Source organism: Varroa jacobsoni, unplaced genomic scaffold, assembly GCF_002532875.2.
Source record: "Varroa jacobsoni isolate VJ856 unplaced genomic scaffold, vjacob_1.0 scaffold_335, whole genome shotgun sequence".
Classification (NCBI taxonomy): domain Eukaryota; kingdom Metazoa; phylum Arthropoda; class Arachnida; order Mesostigmata; family Varroidae; genus Varroa; species Varroa jacobsoni.
Window position 1 is genome coordinate 82,124 of NW_019213237.1, and position 17,331 is coordinate 99,454.

At 39.2% G+C, this 17,331-nt stretch overlaps 1 protein-coding gene across 2 annotated transcripts in view; it reads left to right on the forward strand.

Moving 5' to 3' along the window:
- The window catches only part of LOC111259464 (glutamate receptor ionotropic, NMDA 2B), a 65,757-nt gene extending 59,275 nt beyond the window's left edge, over positions 1 to 6,482 (forward strand). The window contains exons 20-22 of one of the 2 annotated variants that reach the window (XM_086967915.1): positions 1,153 to 1,216; positions 1,345 to 1,507; positions 1,793 to 6,482. In XM_086967915.1, coding sequence (XP_086824041.1) covers positions 1,153 to 1,216; positions 1,345 to 1,476 — 196 coding nt within the window. In that variant the 3' untranslated portion in view covers positions 1,477 to 1,507; positions 1,793 to 6,482. Of the gene's footprint in view, positions 1 to 1,152; positions 1,217 to 1,344 lie in introns of both variants that reach the window. The other variant, XM_086967914.1, reaches the window with a different exon arrangement.
- Positions 6,483 to 17,331: the final 10,849 nt, after the last annotated feature.

Below are 17,331 nucleotides of genomic sequence, written 5' to 3' on the forward strand. Positions count from 1 at the left end.
TAAGAGATGTTTTAATTGAGACCTGCACAGGATATTTACAGGAACAGGTTTAAGGGCTATGTTAAAAGTGTGTTTTGCACCAGTTCCGAAAGGATGCAGATATCCCACTTCTAGGTCCTATTCGATTTTTGCGCACGCCTCCCCTGGAAAATCCAGCTGACGAAAACGAGTCGATGACCTACGTTATCTGATGCAGTCCATATCAATCAAGATGGCCACATAGTAATTTCATACATAGATTTTTTTCTAAGATGTATAATAATAAAATAAAACACGACTAGTAAGTATAGCTATAAAGAAGTGTACCATGTGTGGCCTATAATTTGTAAAATTAAATTTGCTGAGGTTAAGTACTATAAGAAGAGTCATGCACACCCAGAAAATTTGTCCCCTGCTTCTCGTACTCCAAAGTAATTCTTTGAACATTTTTAGATAACCAATGGTAAGCATGCTGACTACAGAGGGTTTTATCTTTCAGCTGTAGATTAAGAGCTGAGAAAGCAGAAATCTTCAGTTTTTCTATCAGTATCAATACTTGAATTGTCTTTGAGCGAAGGAATATTGCGCAGAAAAATTTTCCACTGTAGGTCTTTTTGACCGACCTGCGCGGCAGCACTTTTCTGTCCGTTATGAAAAACACCCTTCATAACTATCCCGCTCCTAGCGTTTTCCTTAAGCGGATTAATTTATAATTTGCAGACGGTTCCGATCATATACTAACAAGTGCACCTGTATAGTTAGTAATAATGTAACAGTAGCTTGGTATAAACCTTCTATAATTCACATCATGCGACCTTCAAATTGTAGTGGGAAAATTCGAAATATTTTTTGCTACGGTCACAATTTTCCTTACACAGAGGTTCATTTCATTAATCCTATTTTTAATGGGAGTTATTGAGTCTACTATGTTTAAATGGTTTTCACGGTCCGACAAACAGGGGTGACCCCATAGTATACCGCGTTGTCAAGTGCTAACGAGTGTTTGCAAGTTCGATAAATAGTTGTCCAATGATAAATAGTCGACAAACAATGTCTTGCTGATCAGGACTTTACGCCTGCGTTGTAAGTAAACGTGCGTTGTTTAGAAAATCGATAGTGAATGCAAAAACAAATATTAAATCGGCCTGTTCACTCTTCAAAATGTATCCACAGTTTGGCACGATTTACCGGCAGCCACGAAGATCTTCTCCGCCATCGGGATCTCACCCGAACCAAGGCAAGTTATTACTATCAGCAACAATTGGTTACAGTTATCAGCTAATGTTTGAAATGAAAAACTGATCTGGATAAATGATCTTAAGTATTTTACATATTCTGGCGAACTAATCTTCATTCATGTTTCAGATTCATAGTAATGAGCCTCTGGTAATTAGTCAAGCAAGCATCCTACCGGCTGTTCCTCCACATAGTGTCCTTTTTCAGCAGCAACAGGCTATGGTTAAGGCGCACATCATGGAAAAGGAGACCGTATTATGATGACCGCCTCTCCTTCGACAGGTCGCTGAATGTCGGTGACCGCCAAACATGTGGCAAACATTTTGCACTATTCTGTTTGACACTATTGCAATTATGTTGAGGCTGGCAATTTTTGTTTAGTTCCGTAGGGAAAGTAAGCAAAAGGCAGTAGCGACCTGTACCGTTGATGGTACCGCCGCCTGGTCTCGTCACAGTTATTCACAGAATCGGAAGAAATAGATTCGAAATAGAGATTTATCTCGCGTCCAGTTATTGCCAGGGCGTGCTTGCTTTTGCTCAAGCGACATAATAATGATATTGTTATCGCTCTTCACAGTCATTACACCGTGGATGAAGCTATCATCTCACTGACGACCTTGTGCAGGTGGCTCCGTATGCTCTAAACTGTATCATTCTGCGTAGTAAAACGCCATAGAGCCAATATGCTGTGGGGATTTCCGGGTTGGTGCAGACGCCATGACGAAGTGGCCGACATAATACAACTAAAACGTGACAATAACAATTTTCGCTTGTTACTGTGAGGTTACTACTGGTACTAGTGCAGCAACGTGGCGCCACCTGTGGCAGGTGGCGCCACGTTGCACTCAACCACCGCTACTGGTACCGTTAGCGACCGGTGATAATAAGAGTAACAATAATGTTAATTAGCAGCACTGCAAATAATATCTATTGTGTAATAATATAATACGTTTACTAAGGAGAGGCGAGTAATAATAATAATAATATAAGATAAGGTAATCGAGACGCTTGCGATTAGCAGGGCGACATATACGAGGCACCGATGCAACCCTCTTCATCCTGAATTGATTTTTGACCCGATTAATTAATGAAGGATCATAGGGATAATAATAACAATGATATTGATTGATGATGATTACAATAATTGAAGTAACATAAACATAACCATGTTAAATAAATAATATAAAAAATATTAATCGCACCGTTAGTACACTCCTTTAGTTCAACAACAATTCCAAGGGCATCAATAGTCCGCAGGGTCACGGTAACGATGTAGAGCAAACACAGTTCGTTTCCTGTACAGCCTTCTCATTCGCCCATAGCCAATAAACTTCCAGCTGATTTTTTTCCGATTCAAATCAAGCAACAGCTCGTACCCATGTCGTTACCATTAACCGTCTTTATTATTGAACACTAGGTTCCCTTAGGAAACAGCAGTAAATTAATTAAAAACTCACAAGGAAAACACCGTTCCCTCAGATAACGCAAATACGAGTTTCCGTTTTTGGGTCATTCATTTTTACTCATAATTATCAAAAAGCCTTACATTTATAGATAAAGGTGCAAAAAATATGGGAGCGCTTCGTCATCGTTGATGAAACCCTCTAACGAATATTTCCAAAGCGCTTGCATCCCACAGAATTCAACACAACTAGACTACCGGCTACGAGGGTCATAGGAACCTAGCAGGACCAAGGAAGGTTGGGTAAATTTACCGTATATTGACATCTATATTCAGGACTATTAGTGTAATCTGAACATATAGACAAGATATCTACACCTCATGTACTACCCTCTTGAATAACACCATAGCAATAGAGCGGCAATACAGATAACACGAACCTAAGAACATACTATGTAGGCAAAACAACTGTCAAATCAAAGAAACTCTTGAAAACAGCAATGAAAGAAGGTACAGGCGGCATTTTAGATCAAGGTGTCATCTATAGAGAAGAATAGCCGGCGAGCGATGTGTCGCTAACAATTGAACAAATCAGCTAAGGTGCAAACCGAGCCTGTGGGAGCCTGCCTGTATTATAGGTCTGGGCTTGTAAATGTGCTATATAACGTTTCATAGATAAGTATGCAAAATTAGAAAAAGAAAACGCGTACAATCAAATAATAAACATCAAGTATAGCACATCATTTATTTTATAAAACAATGCAAGCGCAAGGAAAATGTTTGAAAATATTAATCTTGTAAACGAAAACAGAATGCCCCCTTCCTTCATTAAATCGTTCTCAGCATTGCTGTCCTATATACTTACGACGTCGATGTTACTCCATATATTACATGCACACACGCACACATATATATACAAATACTGATCAGTAGCTTAGCGTATACTTGTCTATGTGCGGTCGCCTGCGTAAAATGAAAATAATTGATAGTCGGATTACTTTAAAAAAATGTGATCACAAAGATGAGCACCATTAAACTGTATGTAGTTTCAACGTCACCGGGAGGCTTATAAACTTGATCTGAGAATAAAAGGGCTTTTTTTTCTTACTATTAATTTACTGTCTGATGTGGACGACATGGAGAGCAGTAGGCATACGTGAGCGGGACAGGTGTAAACACAACGAAAATGGTGGAAAAGGAAACAAATTATAGGGAGAGGCTATTTTAATTCATATTCAGATAGAAGAAGAAATGATATGCGCTGATAAGAATTCAGGATAAGAAAAAAAAGGATTATTGAGTCTGATAGAAAAAGGGGTCTTGTGTATTGTTTAGCTATAGGGATACTGACCGTTGGCATTATATAATCACTGTTTTAGTGCAAAAAAGTCATAGTTTGACGCAAATACCACGAACGAAGGTTTCAAATAAATAAGACAAAATAGACGTAAAATGGAATAGCTATGGGAGTTCAATATTATTCTGGTTTAATGATTAGTAGAAAGTAGTACACACACAAAGAATCCAAGAATTTTAAGCGTGATTTAAGCAATAGGCTCGGCATGCAGCAATTGAGATATCGTTATGTTACCCCGGTAGGTAAAATCTAATACATTATCACTCGTTAGATTACAGAAGTGTATTAACCCTGTCTCTGAATATTCTGATTTTTCCGAATATTTACTTAACTCTCTTAAGTTACTGGTCTTGATTAGAACTGTGTAAAGCAGTTGACATAGTCGCAGACATGTAGCAATAGTCTTGCTTGATAATAACGCCCGGTAGCTCCCTATTTCCACAACCCATCATCAATTTTGATGCTCTGTCCCGAGGGGATAAAATTGACCCGACCCATTTAGATATCTACAGACGCCGAAATAGCACGTGTGACTAACAGTGGCCAAAATCAACGACCTGTGCTATGCTGTCACCAACGCTAGCACGATCCTGCTAATAATTTAACATTTGCAGACTATTACTTCCTACCCTCTTTCAATAACAAACGCAAAAACCGTAAATATCGTACACGACGAGATTGTGGGTTTTCTCGAACAAGCAACCACCAAAAGATAAGCCAGTACTAACACGCCGCGGCATTAGAATATAGCCAGAAAAGACGCGATGAAACTGGAGAGATATCGTCCAATTCAATGTTTGATCACTAATCGCAGCCCAATAAGAAACCCCATTATGGCGCCAAGCCCATAATGAGCATGCATCCACCATAGCAATGACCACTAACTGAACAAAAACCAAGTAAAGATAGCAAAAATCAACACAAGCCAGATGGTATCCTCAACTTCCACGTTGCACGCTGGCAAAAAATGCGTATAACGCAAGTAATACATGTTACATCGGCTACAAATAATCTATTGATCGTCCACCTTAACAAACAACCTAATAAGAGAACTTATATAGGTAGACAAACAAGCCGGGAAAGAAGTTTTAGATGACATTCTAGCGTTATACGGGATTGTTTCAGCAACGTTACAAAAGGATGATGGGCAGCGAGAATTCTTAAACCAACAAAAGGTTCAGTGCCATTGTAAATGATTACAATAAAAAAGATCGTACCTTGCAGGATGTAGGATTATGATCATATACGATGAGGTTTCTAAAAGTCAGTTCGACTAGGCTAGAATATGAGTCCCCGTATGTCCGTTTCTGATGAGGCCAACATTGTTGATTAAGGCGCGGATAACTGAAAAAAAGGTATAAGGGAATCATAGAAAAAAATTCGTCTGATTTAGAGAAGAGCGCAGATGCCAGAATACATAGAATAATCTTTCATACGTACGATATGAGAGAATCTTGCGTAAATCCAGAGTTACTTAGCACCGCAACCAATTGATTCACTGTGTAATCTTTTCTAGTAACTTATTGGCCGGACGGTTTCAGTAAAATGAGGACTATGACAATTCTATGTAGGAAAGCCCTTATCCACTAGGTTTTCGATAGCTGCATTGAAAGCTATTTTGAAATGTAATGGTTGTTATCGATAAGGCGTTGATGGTTTTTACCCCGTAAACCATCAACAGTTATCGTATATACATGTATGCAATTCCAATGGCGGTAACTGTAACAATAATTATATTCATTAAATCTATAGAAATAGTCTAGCAGAATCAGTAGTATCACACTATCCACACCCCCTGATGTAGTTGGTGCGTAGAATAGCACATATCTATACGTTGCTATCGTTTCTTTACGTCAACGAAATATATTGAAGTACACCGTCCGGCCGGTCGGCCGGCCGGCCGGCCTTCGAGTCATGTATAAATGACAAAGCCTAATCTAGATAATGCAGATAAGAGAACAAGCCCTTATTGAATAAATGTCATCATACGTATATATAATGGGTATAAAAGTCCTCTAATGACTGTAAACAGAAGTCGAAAACCTATAATATGAACATGCGATAACGTGAATTAGGTTTAATGCAAGTTACGTGAAAATTGCAGCCTGTAAGTATATATAAAGAAAAAATATATATATACATATGACGAAAGACCGGTAATAAACCCAACGTTGTTACTAAACGATAGGGTCGTTTAGATTGTGTGCTAATAGTTCATTATTATTGTGGGCTTACACGGTTTTTATGTTTTTACTTCGAATGCGGATGATTTATTGAATACGTATGTTGCACTGGTTCAATAAAGCCCAACCATATAAATTTATAAAGCGGCTTCATTTTATATCCGCTACGCGTGTTTATTCCAGAACAGTGCGAAGCGTACAATACTACCCTGTCTGATTTATATTTGTTGCATACCCATTTGTCACATACAGAAATACCTGATATTAGGATTAAGATATCAAGGTTAGATGAAATAAATTTCAAAACCTTAATGGGCACTATTTAGATATGTGTCTTGTTTCGTGATACACTTAGACACTAACTTTACCTCTTAAACAACTTCGTTCCTAACGGCCGAGTATTTTAAATTGAACCTACGTATGACGGTCTTAGGTCTTTGTTGTAGAAAGCATGTATGATCAGGAAATATTATTAGATAGGGGATTTTTAGTGTCATCAGGAGAATTAGCGTGCTTGATAAAGATGGAACATGAAACTAACTGCAGCATTATGTATGCTGGAGAAACATCGATACACTATGAACAGAGCAGCGTTGTGGAAAATAGACATTAACTATCTGGACAAATACTATTGACCAGGGCCGACTGTTGTGTAGCAGCAGATCGTAAGCGCAGGTCAATCTTTAGGCTTATATATACAAGCGAATAGTAGATCGTATGATGTTATCCGACACGGTCCTTTAATCCTTGAGCTTAAACGGGCCTCTTTTTTTAATTAAAAGTTGTTTGATTATTGGAGGCATTGGTCGTAAGTAGTACGTGCCGGGAGGCTTTTCACACGTGCCCCAAGCCACCTGCTAGCGAGTGCCGCCACTGCTCTAATATTGTTTCGATACTATTCATTGTAAATGTATCCTTTCTACCCATAACATCAATGCGCCGCTGGCCCTATTATCAAGCTCAATTATGTAAAATAGTTAAGCAGCCAGCGGCGAAACCGCAAGGGGTCTATATATGCATTTGACTATTCTAAAGTGGCGAGTATGACACTGCCTTTCTGGCTTCGATAGTTATTCGGGTTTACGCTAACAGCTGACCGAAGTCGCTGATTATCCTTCACTTGCCGAAAAAGATAAAGGCCGCCAGTCAGGACCCTATCGAGAATACGTCTCATGCAAATTGAAACTGATGACCCAAGATATTCGTAACGGTCACGAAGTTCGCGTATTGATTGATGCGCTGCTGTGTCCAGGCTGCCCCCTACTTTGAAAAATATTCAGGAAACGTTCCGGTTGATGAAGACTGTGTGCTAATAAAAAAAATATAATTTCATCACGGTGAAATTAAATATATCAGTTTCTATCGTTAATGATGAAATAATCCACGTGATTTTTCTTTTCTTGTTGGATAACACTGCTGTCATTTCCTGTTGAGTAATGCGACATCTATGAAGGCACGTGATACATGCTTATATAAATTGGGAGTCGTAAAGGAAATTCCTCATTTGCAACTACTATCTTTACAAATGTGACTTTTATATCAATGAAGCACCACAAAGGTGTTTAGCACCACAGCTTGGGGGATGTATAGCATATATATATTTGAGTTCATTAGCCTCAAAATACGTTTACTGAAGTTCTCGTCCTTCTTCTTGCTGCTAATCTCAATATAACCACGTCTACTGCCGTGATTAATTACATCAACGCAATATCGGATATATTCTAAAGTGATGCTTTAATTATATGGTGTGTCTATGTCCTCGGAACAGTCAAGGTGATTCTAAGGCTTGTGTTATATAAAAAAGCATGCGATGGATAGGTTGATAGTAGGCTCTTGAACTATTAAATGATACCTAGCAGACGGCTCGCCCTTCGAACGTCCATGCCAATAATGGAGGTTGTTCGTATAAACGTTCCTCAAGAGAACGTGATTATAAGTTCATCGGATTTTGACATACTTGTATAAGAATTTTGTTGTTTCTAATAGAAGGACATGAAAACTGAATGCTGCAGGTGTGAAATTGATTTCTCTTTCCTCCAGTTAACAAAGCTACCGATTGATTATTTGGTTAGTATCAGAAATGCAACTAAATGCCATAGCTTCAACAAAAAGCAAGCACTAAAACCAAGCTCGCAGATGAAACCTTTAGTTGAAAACCGTAAGATAATTTCCACTCTAGCCAATAATTATCTCGAATATTACGTAAATTTATAAATATAGCAGGGAAATACAATCTCTACAAATATCGAATTCCACCTCTATAATATATTTGTGCATACTTTTTTCTTTTAAATTTTCCCTTATTCAATTGTTACTACTATTTCACCTACTATTGCAAGCTCGCTTTGTCCATATGACAAGGTTTTACCTCTGGTAGAAGTGGTATGTTTAATATTCTTCATCCGATGTTTCGGATTCCTGCTGACCAAGGCTCAAGATCTGGCCAAAAGTAATCGAAATAGGTATGACGAGGATTCTGCAGCCAAAAATACCGTTTAAACTATGGCACGCTAAATTAAAAAATGGCATCTTGAATTTAACGTATTCCATTTGTTTTTTCAAGTACAAAAATAATTGTCTTGAGTCATTTTTAGAAAAGGATAATTATTAAATATGCCTATATATATTTAACTAGAGTCCTGTCCACTTCCGCAGCTTTGTGACATCGAAAAAATGTTAAATATAGCAAATACCGAAGTTTCGTGTATTACAGACCAAACGAGAAACGTGAAAATCTGAAACTATACACACTGGCCTAATATTCCACCAAAATTGTGCGTTAGTAGGGGAAATGACGGCCCGTCCCTTTAAAATCCTCAAAAACGCGCAAAGATTTCTGACTATGTACGAAGTTGTGACGCTCAGAAGTAAGTCTCATAAAAAATTTACACGTTCGTCAATATGAAAAAAGAAGCTGTATCGGAAAACATCGTTTCGCATTGTACAAACACCAATAATAAAGGTGCTTTTCGAAGCGAAGCTGCCACGCTACTTTTATGTCGATGGGCCAAAATTCGCATACAGCGAAACATTGGTTTGTGATGGCCTTTGCCAAAAAACAATTAAGCGTCACGCGACTGCAATATGTATGTAGTGACTTTCGAAAGCTTTTGAGCGCCCTGTTGTTTCAGATTATTTTTCTAAAGGATAAAGCAGAAGGTAATAGAATTAAGAATAAAAGCACCACCTTTAAATAAGTAATCATTACGCACTGCAATTGACTAAATTAATTGGCAAGAAAGGATATATGTAGTAGGCAGGCGGTCAAATTTAAAAAAAAAAAAGAAACATATATATATATATTGTTCCTAGACGTTTTCGTTCACAGACCAAGGTACTGATTCCGACATCTACTTAGCATGATACAATGACCTTTCTAGATATATGCGGTGAGATGCAGCACAACTGTTTCGCCGTCTGACCTCTTCCCAGAAGCTGAAACTTGCCTTTATATAAAAAGAACTTCAGCAGTTCTTTGCGATACCCCGGATTTACTCAGTATTTTACGGAAATTCGTTAGCCGTAATAGTCTGTCTTGGTGCAAACATTTAGTACCAAATTTGTGAGGTCTTTACGTTGCAACTTGCTAGCAATTATGGAATTTCTGGTTATCGTTATAACCATGCGCTTCTTTGCCTTATACAAACAAAAATCGCACCGGCCCATTGATTCGTTAATTTTGTGTTATCTCAAATCTCTCAGCGACCAACTACATTGTCGAGGCCACTTGCTTCACGCTGGGCGCACTTGTTGATCCTTATTATACAACCACAATGTGTCCTTCCCGAAACTTTTGTCAACTCCCTTATTTATTTTTAATATGATTTGGGCTGTGTAGCGTAGTGCACCAAAATGCAGTTTCTCCTAAGTGTAGTTCTTATATAACGCTTAGTGAGCGTTAAAATCAACATCTTAACTGGTGGAAAAACGTTTTCTGTACGCTTCAAATAACTAAATTCTAAATTTTATTGTCTATGTTAAACACTTAGTTTTGTCGATCTCACATCAGCTTGACAGAGCTGATGTTTGTCTGAGAAACACTGTCATTTTAATGAACTACCTCCTGTTATATCCTCTAGAAAGTTTGAAATAACTTTATGGTCGTGTTCCTCTGATTCTGGTGGACAACGTTAATTCGATGTCTACCTATTACGGTGAGTATTAGACACACGGACTATCTCGCGTAGAACAGTGCTTGTAATTTCTCTTACGTCGTTCCTTTTTATTTTGAGCTGATTATTTAGGAAGGCGATCTAGCAAGATAACGTATTTCTACGTTTGGCAGTACAGTCTTTCAGATGAATTTAAAGAAAAGTTTGTTTTCAAGTATAGAAACTGACTTACGTCATGATCTTTGATATGTTAAGATGTTCCTTCCTGTTTCTATAAATAAGATGAGATAGTGCGTATTACCTGCGTACAGACGGTAACAGCGAGCAAACGACACAGAATATCGTTCGCTTTGTACAATCAACCCTTTTAAAGGTATTATTGAGTTTCGTGAGTTGACTTAGATAATCTAAGGATAAAAAAAGTATGTGTAACGACTTTTTGATGTTAACGTAGAACTAAATTTGTTGGGTGCAGCCCATTTGTTAATACGATAAATTGCTGTTCACATACTCGCACACACACATACATATATATATATATATGTATATATATACATGTACATATATGCAGAGAGAGAGAAAAATAGGTTAAATTCAATGACCTCGTTAGGTTGTATGGCTCGCTTGAATGGTACACGCCAATGCTCTGTAAGTTCCGTAAAAGGCATCGAAGAACGTTTCGAAAGAAATGACGCAGAGCCATCGTTAAACTCGTTCCCTACACAATATTCGAACTCGGTAAGTATCTTGGAGCTTCCAAATGATGGAAAACTATGCTAGATCGCAAAACTGGGGACGTCTGTTTTTCTGAGGATGGTGGTTGAAGATTACTACGTTCAATTCCTCTAGCTTTTTAAGGCTTTCTAGTGAACTCGCATTAGACTATTGATTTGCCATCATTAGAAAACGACTAGTAGAAGCACTCGATAAGAGGCACTGGCTGATGTAGAGACTTTACGGTTCATTCACACGCCGAAAAAATGCGGAATTTCAGCATTCGAGAGAAACAAAGGGGTTTAGACATGAACAGCTGAACAGCAACCAACGAAAAGCATCAACTGCGCACAAGTACGTAATTTTTCAATGTTAAATTTGCCTAATGGAGCTAGTACAATCGGCACATCTACAAAAAAGAAAAGGGCAGACGTCAAAAAGAGGCTATAATTGAACAAGCAATTTACAGAGGTAGATTAATAGAGTTCATTTACTCGATTTTCGGTTAAGAATCCCTCGCAGCTTTCGGCTTTTGGGTATCTTTGAAGACTAGTACTACCACTAGGACTACTACTGAGCGCGCTCGGCTTCATGACCACGCTATCTTTAAAATGCTTGCCCTTTTGGCATTGTCAGAGTGCTTCTTACTTTAACAGGTGCACCCAAAATTGGTTCGTGATATCCGCCTTGCTATTACTTTGACCCAAAGAAAGACCTCGTATCTACATGCGATACTTGTACGTTTGCCCTTGTGTACCTCTGTACACAATATGACGCCACCGTCTATTCGAATAATAAACCGAACGGCTCTTGGATTCATTAATATTTGTTACTGTCACGATGTTTGTTAAATAACGTGGTAATTTTCCATGAAAACAGTTGCTGTCAGTCCGCTCCAATGATGGCGCCCACAGCTAATCCGGGGGCTGATAGTAGAACTGGCAGAGATTTTTCTGCGCGGAGAGTTTTCAATGACGATGCGAGGGTATGGATATAGCCAGAACGGAAATTAATTAAAACAGAGATTAATTATCGGTGCGACAATATTGACTATAGAAGATGTGGTAAGACGTAGCATACGACGACGGAAAATCGCATGGGAAAAGATAGCTGTACCGTTTCAAAGATGAATACGCAAAAACGCATAAACATCGTTATATGGGCGCCGATTCTAGATTCTAAAATTTTCCCTAGCATAGTTGTACGTCGAACCAGTAAAGGTTGCATACTAGCATCACATGTACGAGCTGATCATGATGCCGCTTATGAATTGGTGAAGTTTTTGCTTTTATATCGTGTTACGTAACTGTCTTACTTCATCTAGTCTGGAAGGTAAAAACGCGCCGTTTTAGCGAATTCGTTTGAAATGAATCGTTTTGTATGATAGAAATCTCCCTGTCAATGTACTCACTGATAAACTAAAAAAGCAGCTTCATTCGAATAATGCACAATTCTACCTCTTAGAGAATTTCGTTATAGCCAATGATAGAAACAATTTTATTATACAATAAATCATCAATTTAGACGCCAGTGACTGTTGACCGTAAGCAAACTCGGTCAGCGTTCATTATAGAAGCCGAGTTCAGGACATGATTTTCGGCTGTATCTCGTATGTTGACGTCGGCTCCTAGCGTATTTTTCTCGGCATATAGCTAGCGAGCGGGCGGGCGAGCGAGCATTCAGAAATAATACGAATTAGACACGAATCACGAGCGGACAGTACTGGCTACGAAAATTTAGATTCAACTCAGATTAAATAGTTATTAACGTAACATTTAAATTTAGAGGCCATGCACGGTATCTATGGGCTTTTTAAACAATCTATTATAGCTCTCACGTTGACCGAACCGTCGGCATCTGGGATAGCGGCCGATTCGGCTGAGAATGATGGTTGATTTTTCGCAGCTTTGACATCGATTGTTTTGGTCCGCTCGTATTTCATTGCATCGCTAATCAGTGTGGCCCTCAATAGGTCTATTGTTCAGCTGTATGGTATATGACTGTATGCCATGACTGTGGTTCGACTGTAACATATATTAGCAGGCATGGTAAAAATGTTCTCTTCAATATAACACAAAATGTAAACGCTTTTCGTCATATACCAAGCGTTCAAATCTATTCGCATCCATAATATTCGAGAAAACCTAAGGGTCTATTATTTTACTTTTTTTCAAAATTCGATACTTGCTTGTGAGAAATTGTCTCCCCGTATTACGCAGATCCGAGGATGCTACGTCTTAGGTAAACCTTAACTCAAATTCTAGCAAATGTCTTTCTTTGCTAGACGTCTTTTGATTAAGAATTTATTTGCGCCCACAGTTAATCTCTTATAACGACAGCGCCCCAAACGGGACCCTTGATGATGCTGTGTTCGCTCTCTGCTAAATTCTAAGGCAAAAAGTGCTATCTGTTTTCGGGGAACGAATAAAGAACATCCATGGTTACTAAAGAAACAGAATTTTTTTTTTTTTTTTTTTAGAAACTTACACGTAGATACAATTTCTTGTTGTGATAGTGTATCCATCCAGTTTAATGAACCACGAAAATTCATGCTACGATGATGAATATTCATCGAAGGCGTTACCTAAAATTATATGCGTTCGTAGAGCATGTTTCGGCGTCTAACAGCTAATGTTGAAGTGTTGATATTGCCTGTGCCGTCGTGTATCCGTCTCGGTACGATCATAGTTTAGCCAGTTTTCTATACCGTTGTCAGTAATAAGGGTGCCCTACGCATTTTGTGACGGCCTCGCGCCCCCTTTAATTAACGCACCGTACGGTGTCGAGCTATATCCACCTTTTACGAAGTCATCTCGAAGAAAATTTTATATGTCCATATGAAGCTAACGTGTAACCGATTTTAATTTCAAGCGTTCAGTCTAATCAGTATATTACATTAGCGTTCCTGCTCGTCCAAGTCCTGTCAGTGGCTTTATATTCACAGTGGTCTATCGACAGATGAAGTTTATTTGTCATGACACAGCAGTGCTAGATGAGTTCGGCCATCTGAAACGTTTTATCTCGCCTAGTAGGTAAGTCTGTAGGTTAGTTTGCGCCTCGTTGACCATCCTCTCAGTGACGTGCCTACCTGACACTTCGCGATGACAAGGGTCCGAACCTAAGGTACAATGAGGTTAGCAATTCTTGTTTCCCTATCAGTACCATCCATATTGGTACAACTCAAACAGCCTACCATACGGCATCTGCATCTGCAGCTGTCAGTTAACTTCTTCTATCATACGGCGAATGTCTGTTGTTTTCTGTGTCCTATCCCTGTTAAACAAAGTCAGTGGGCCGTTTTTGCAAACACTGGTGCTTATGTCAAGTAATGATATCAATTATAATCTTGCCATATCGGGTCATGTTGTCATACCTATCAAACAGTGAATCCAGTCTATTACCTTCAGCTAATATACGTTCGGATTTTCAACCATATTCGTTTGCCAGCATTGATGCACTAGTCACCGTCCTTTAGCCACAGAATCGAAATAATAAAGGAAACGAGCAAGAGTCGGACGATGACAATGAATAGACCTTTGTGCCTCCTGTTGTTCAAGTTCGCTTAGGAACTACGTACACAAGCATAGACGAAACTTTGCAGCCTCTAAGGATTATATCAAAGTGAATGAAGGTAGTAAAAGCCGTGGTGCATTTCGAAAAAAAAGCTGTGTTCCGACGGCCTACGATCCTTTGCCACACATTTCGGTTAATTTAACATTTTATAACATCTGACGGATGGGCTTTTCGGCAAAGGAATGTGTCAAATTTTAAAGATCGTAAGTGTCGATAGCACGGCTAGCGATGTTTAATAAACTGAGCACTACAACTCAGCGGAGGCAAAGATGATCATTGGAAATTAGCACCCAGAAAAGTAAGGAAAAGAAATTCATATTAAGCTGCCTATATGTCGTTTCACAGATTGGCCGAAGAAGCCTTAGAGGTGACCAGTAAGATCTCGGTTACATTCCCAGTGAAGCATCTTCTTAATGCCATATTTCAATTAGGCCCTTCCGAGAACTTGTTCAAAGCTTAGAGTACCGAATAACAAAAACTGGTCAATAAAATCCGTTATTTGTACAACGCATGAAATGTCTCAGTTATATCATTCAGAGCGACGCGTCTTTTTCAGTATTACACATATTATAGAGCCCTGTTATGCACTCAGCAAAACGCCCCTTGGCATCCCAATGGTGAAGTAGAACGCTATATCAACATTTTGCAAATGGACAAGCCCGGCAGTAAATGCTCAAACTAGATAAAGTAAAATTTGAGAGTTCCGGTTTCATACGGTCTCGCGACTCAGCCGAGATTGTGACTGTTGATAGTTAACAGACGAACAAACCGCTTCCAGCAAACGCTGCGGATCATGGCTACCTACATTTTCTTCCTCCTCGTCGTAGAATGATGCCATAACAGTGACGCTGAAGGTTTACGTTATCCAGCGTCCCAAATAGCCAAGATGTTGAACCAGGCCGTATCAAGCAAAACAAACATGACCCAGTATCGTATACGATAGGTTGGCGAGAACGGAGCAGGCCTCTTTGTTGGAGGCTGAATAAAGGGGCAAGCCGCTCGCAGCGCCACTAACCTTGCTGTATTTCCCACGCGTGTGGGATGGCTTAGGAAGCAGAGTTCTTTCGATTTGCTGAACGAACAGCTGCTAGGACGCGTGGTAAGGTGTTGATAGTGCGCTCCAGTTTTCCGCGACCCTAGAGGACGACGTCTCGCCAACGGAATTTAAGTACGGATAAAATCATCACTTAAATTACGGAAACAATCTCGGATTCAAACAGATGCATTGATGAAAGCACTCGGATCGCTTTGGTGTAGCTACTGAACGACGCCAGATTGTATTTTGAGATATTTATAGTTAGCATGCAGAAGGTAATAGGTGTCGATAGTAGGAATATCAAATAGAGTCGAATTTGGTTCTGGGTCGTAAGTTTAGTTCGGCGACAAATTGTCGCTCAAGCATTGACTGGCAAAAATTGAATATACCTCCCTAAAATTAACGCTTAGCAATTGAAATTTTCTAAATCCTAGACATATTTGCTATCCGTGGCATTGGCGACTGTCGAAATATTTTCCGAAATATTGTTGCACAATATGTGTCTATTCTTTAGTTTTATTCAATTGAACTTAAAACTATACAACATATATTATGTATATAATATGTACCTAATGCGTACGGCATTCTCCTTTTCAAATATATTCACCCAATATAAACTTCCGTCTTTGTTAGAGATAATTACTATGGTTTTAAACGTGACTCTCCAGTGTTCGCTCATTGGAGTACATACCAGACGGCTAAACGCGAGTAACGATTAGTTTAAATTAGAAGAAACTAAAGCACGGTCGCTTATAGTATGCTACATTCTACACGCTGCTAAAAGTATGTAGACATTTTAATACAATCCAGCGGTCCTGGCAACGCTTGAATTTCTGGAGGCGTATTCGAATTTACTAACGCTCCTTTTCGCATTGGCAAAAAACAGTGAACCGGCGAGGGAAACGGATCCATTTCTTGAACGATGCGACAGAACTGGAACAAGCAGTGAGTACGTGCCCGCATTGTATCTCCTTTTAAGGATTCAAGCCTGATTTGTCCGTCGCGCTCGTCTGAAAGAATAAGGTCCTTCAAATCTCCTAACAAATGAATTAGAAATTGATTTTACTTGAATAAAATGCTTTGACGTTTCGTTCCGCGTAAAGCTCTTCCAGTGGCCTCACTGTTCTCTAAAAGCACGTTTCGAGTGTTTACCTGTAATAGAAATGGTGCCGAACTGAGCTGACGTCACGGGAAAGACAACACGTCACAGCGGCACAAAAGCTAACGGATCTCAATCCAGTTGGTATCCAAAAGCTGCTATATATTTGCCGCATTGCATTTTGGACTGGAGTTGTTAGAAGCTTAGGTGTTGTACTATGTTACACTGATGACAAGTTATTTCAACAGATACGGAAAAATCCAAGCTAAAATAAGACCGTAAAGTAACGCTCATGCCAGCTGGCTCCGTTTCTATTGTATGATGTCGTCTAGTGTCAATTGGTTACAGCCAGTCACCGTAATTGCTCTCATATACCACCATGTGTGGGCAGCATAGTCTTATGCGAATATCAGTCAGGCGCGTAATAATCGTGCCTAGGACTCGTGAGGAACCCAGGCTAGATCTCCTTTGAATAGTTCTGCTAGTCAGCAACAATCGGTTCAGGCCACGTGTACGGTTCATGCACTCTATGTGGCGTGTGAGTAGGGCAACAATCATAAGTTCCAGCATGATAAATGGACCAATGTTTCGTTTTACAGTAACTCGTCAGACATCTTCAGTTACTTTAAGGCCAATAAAA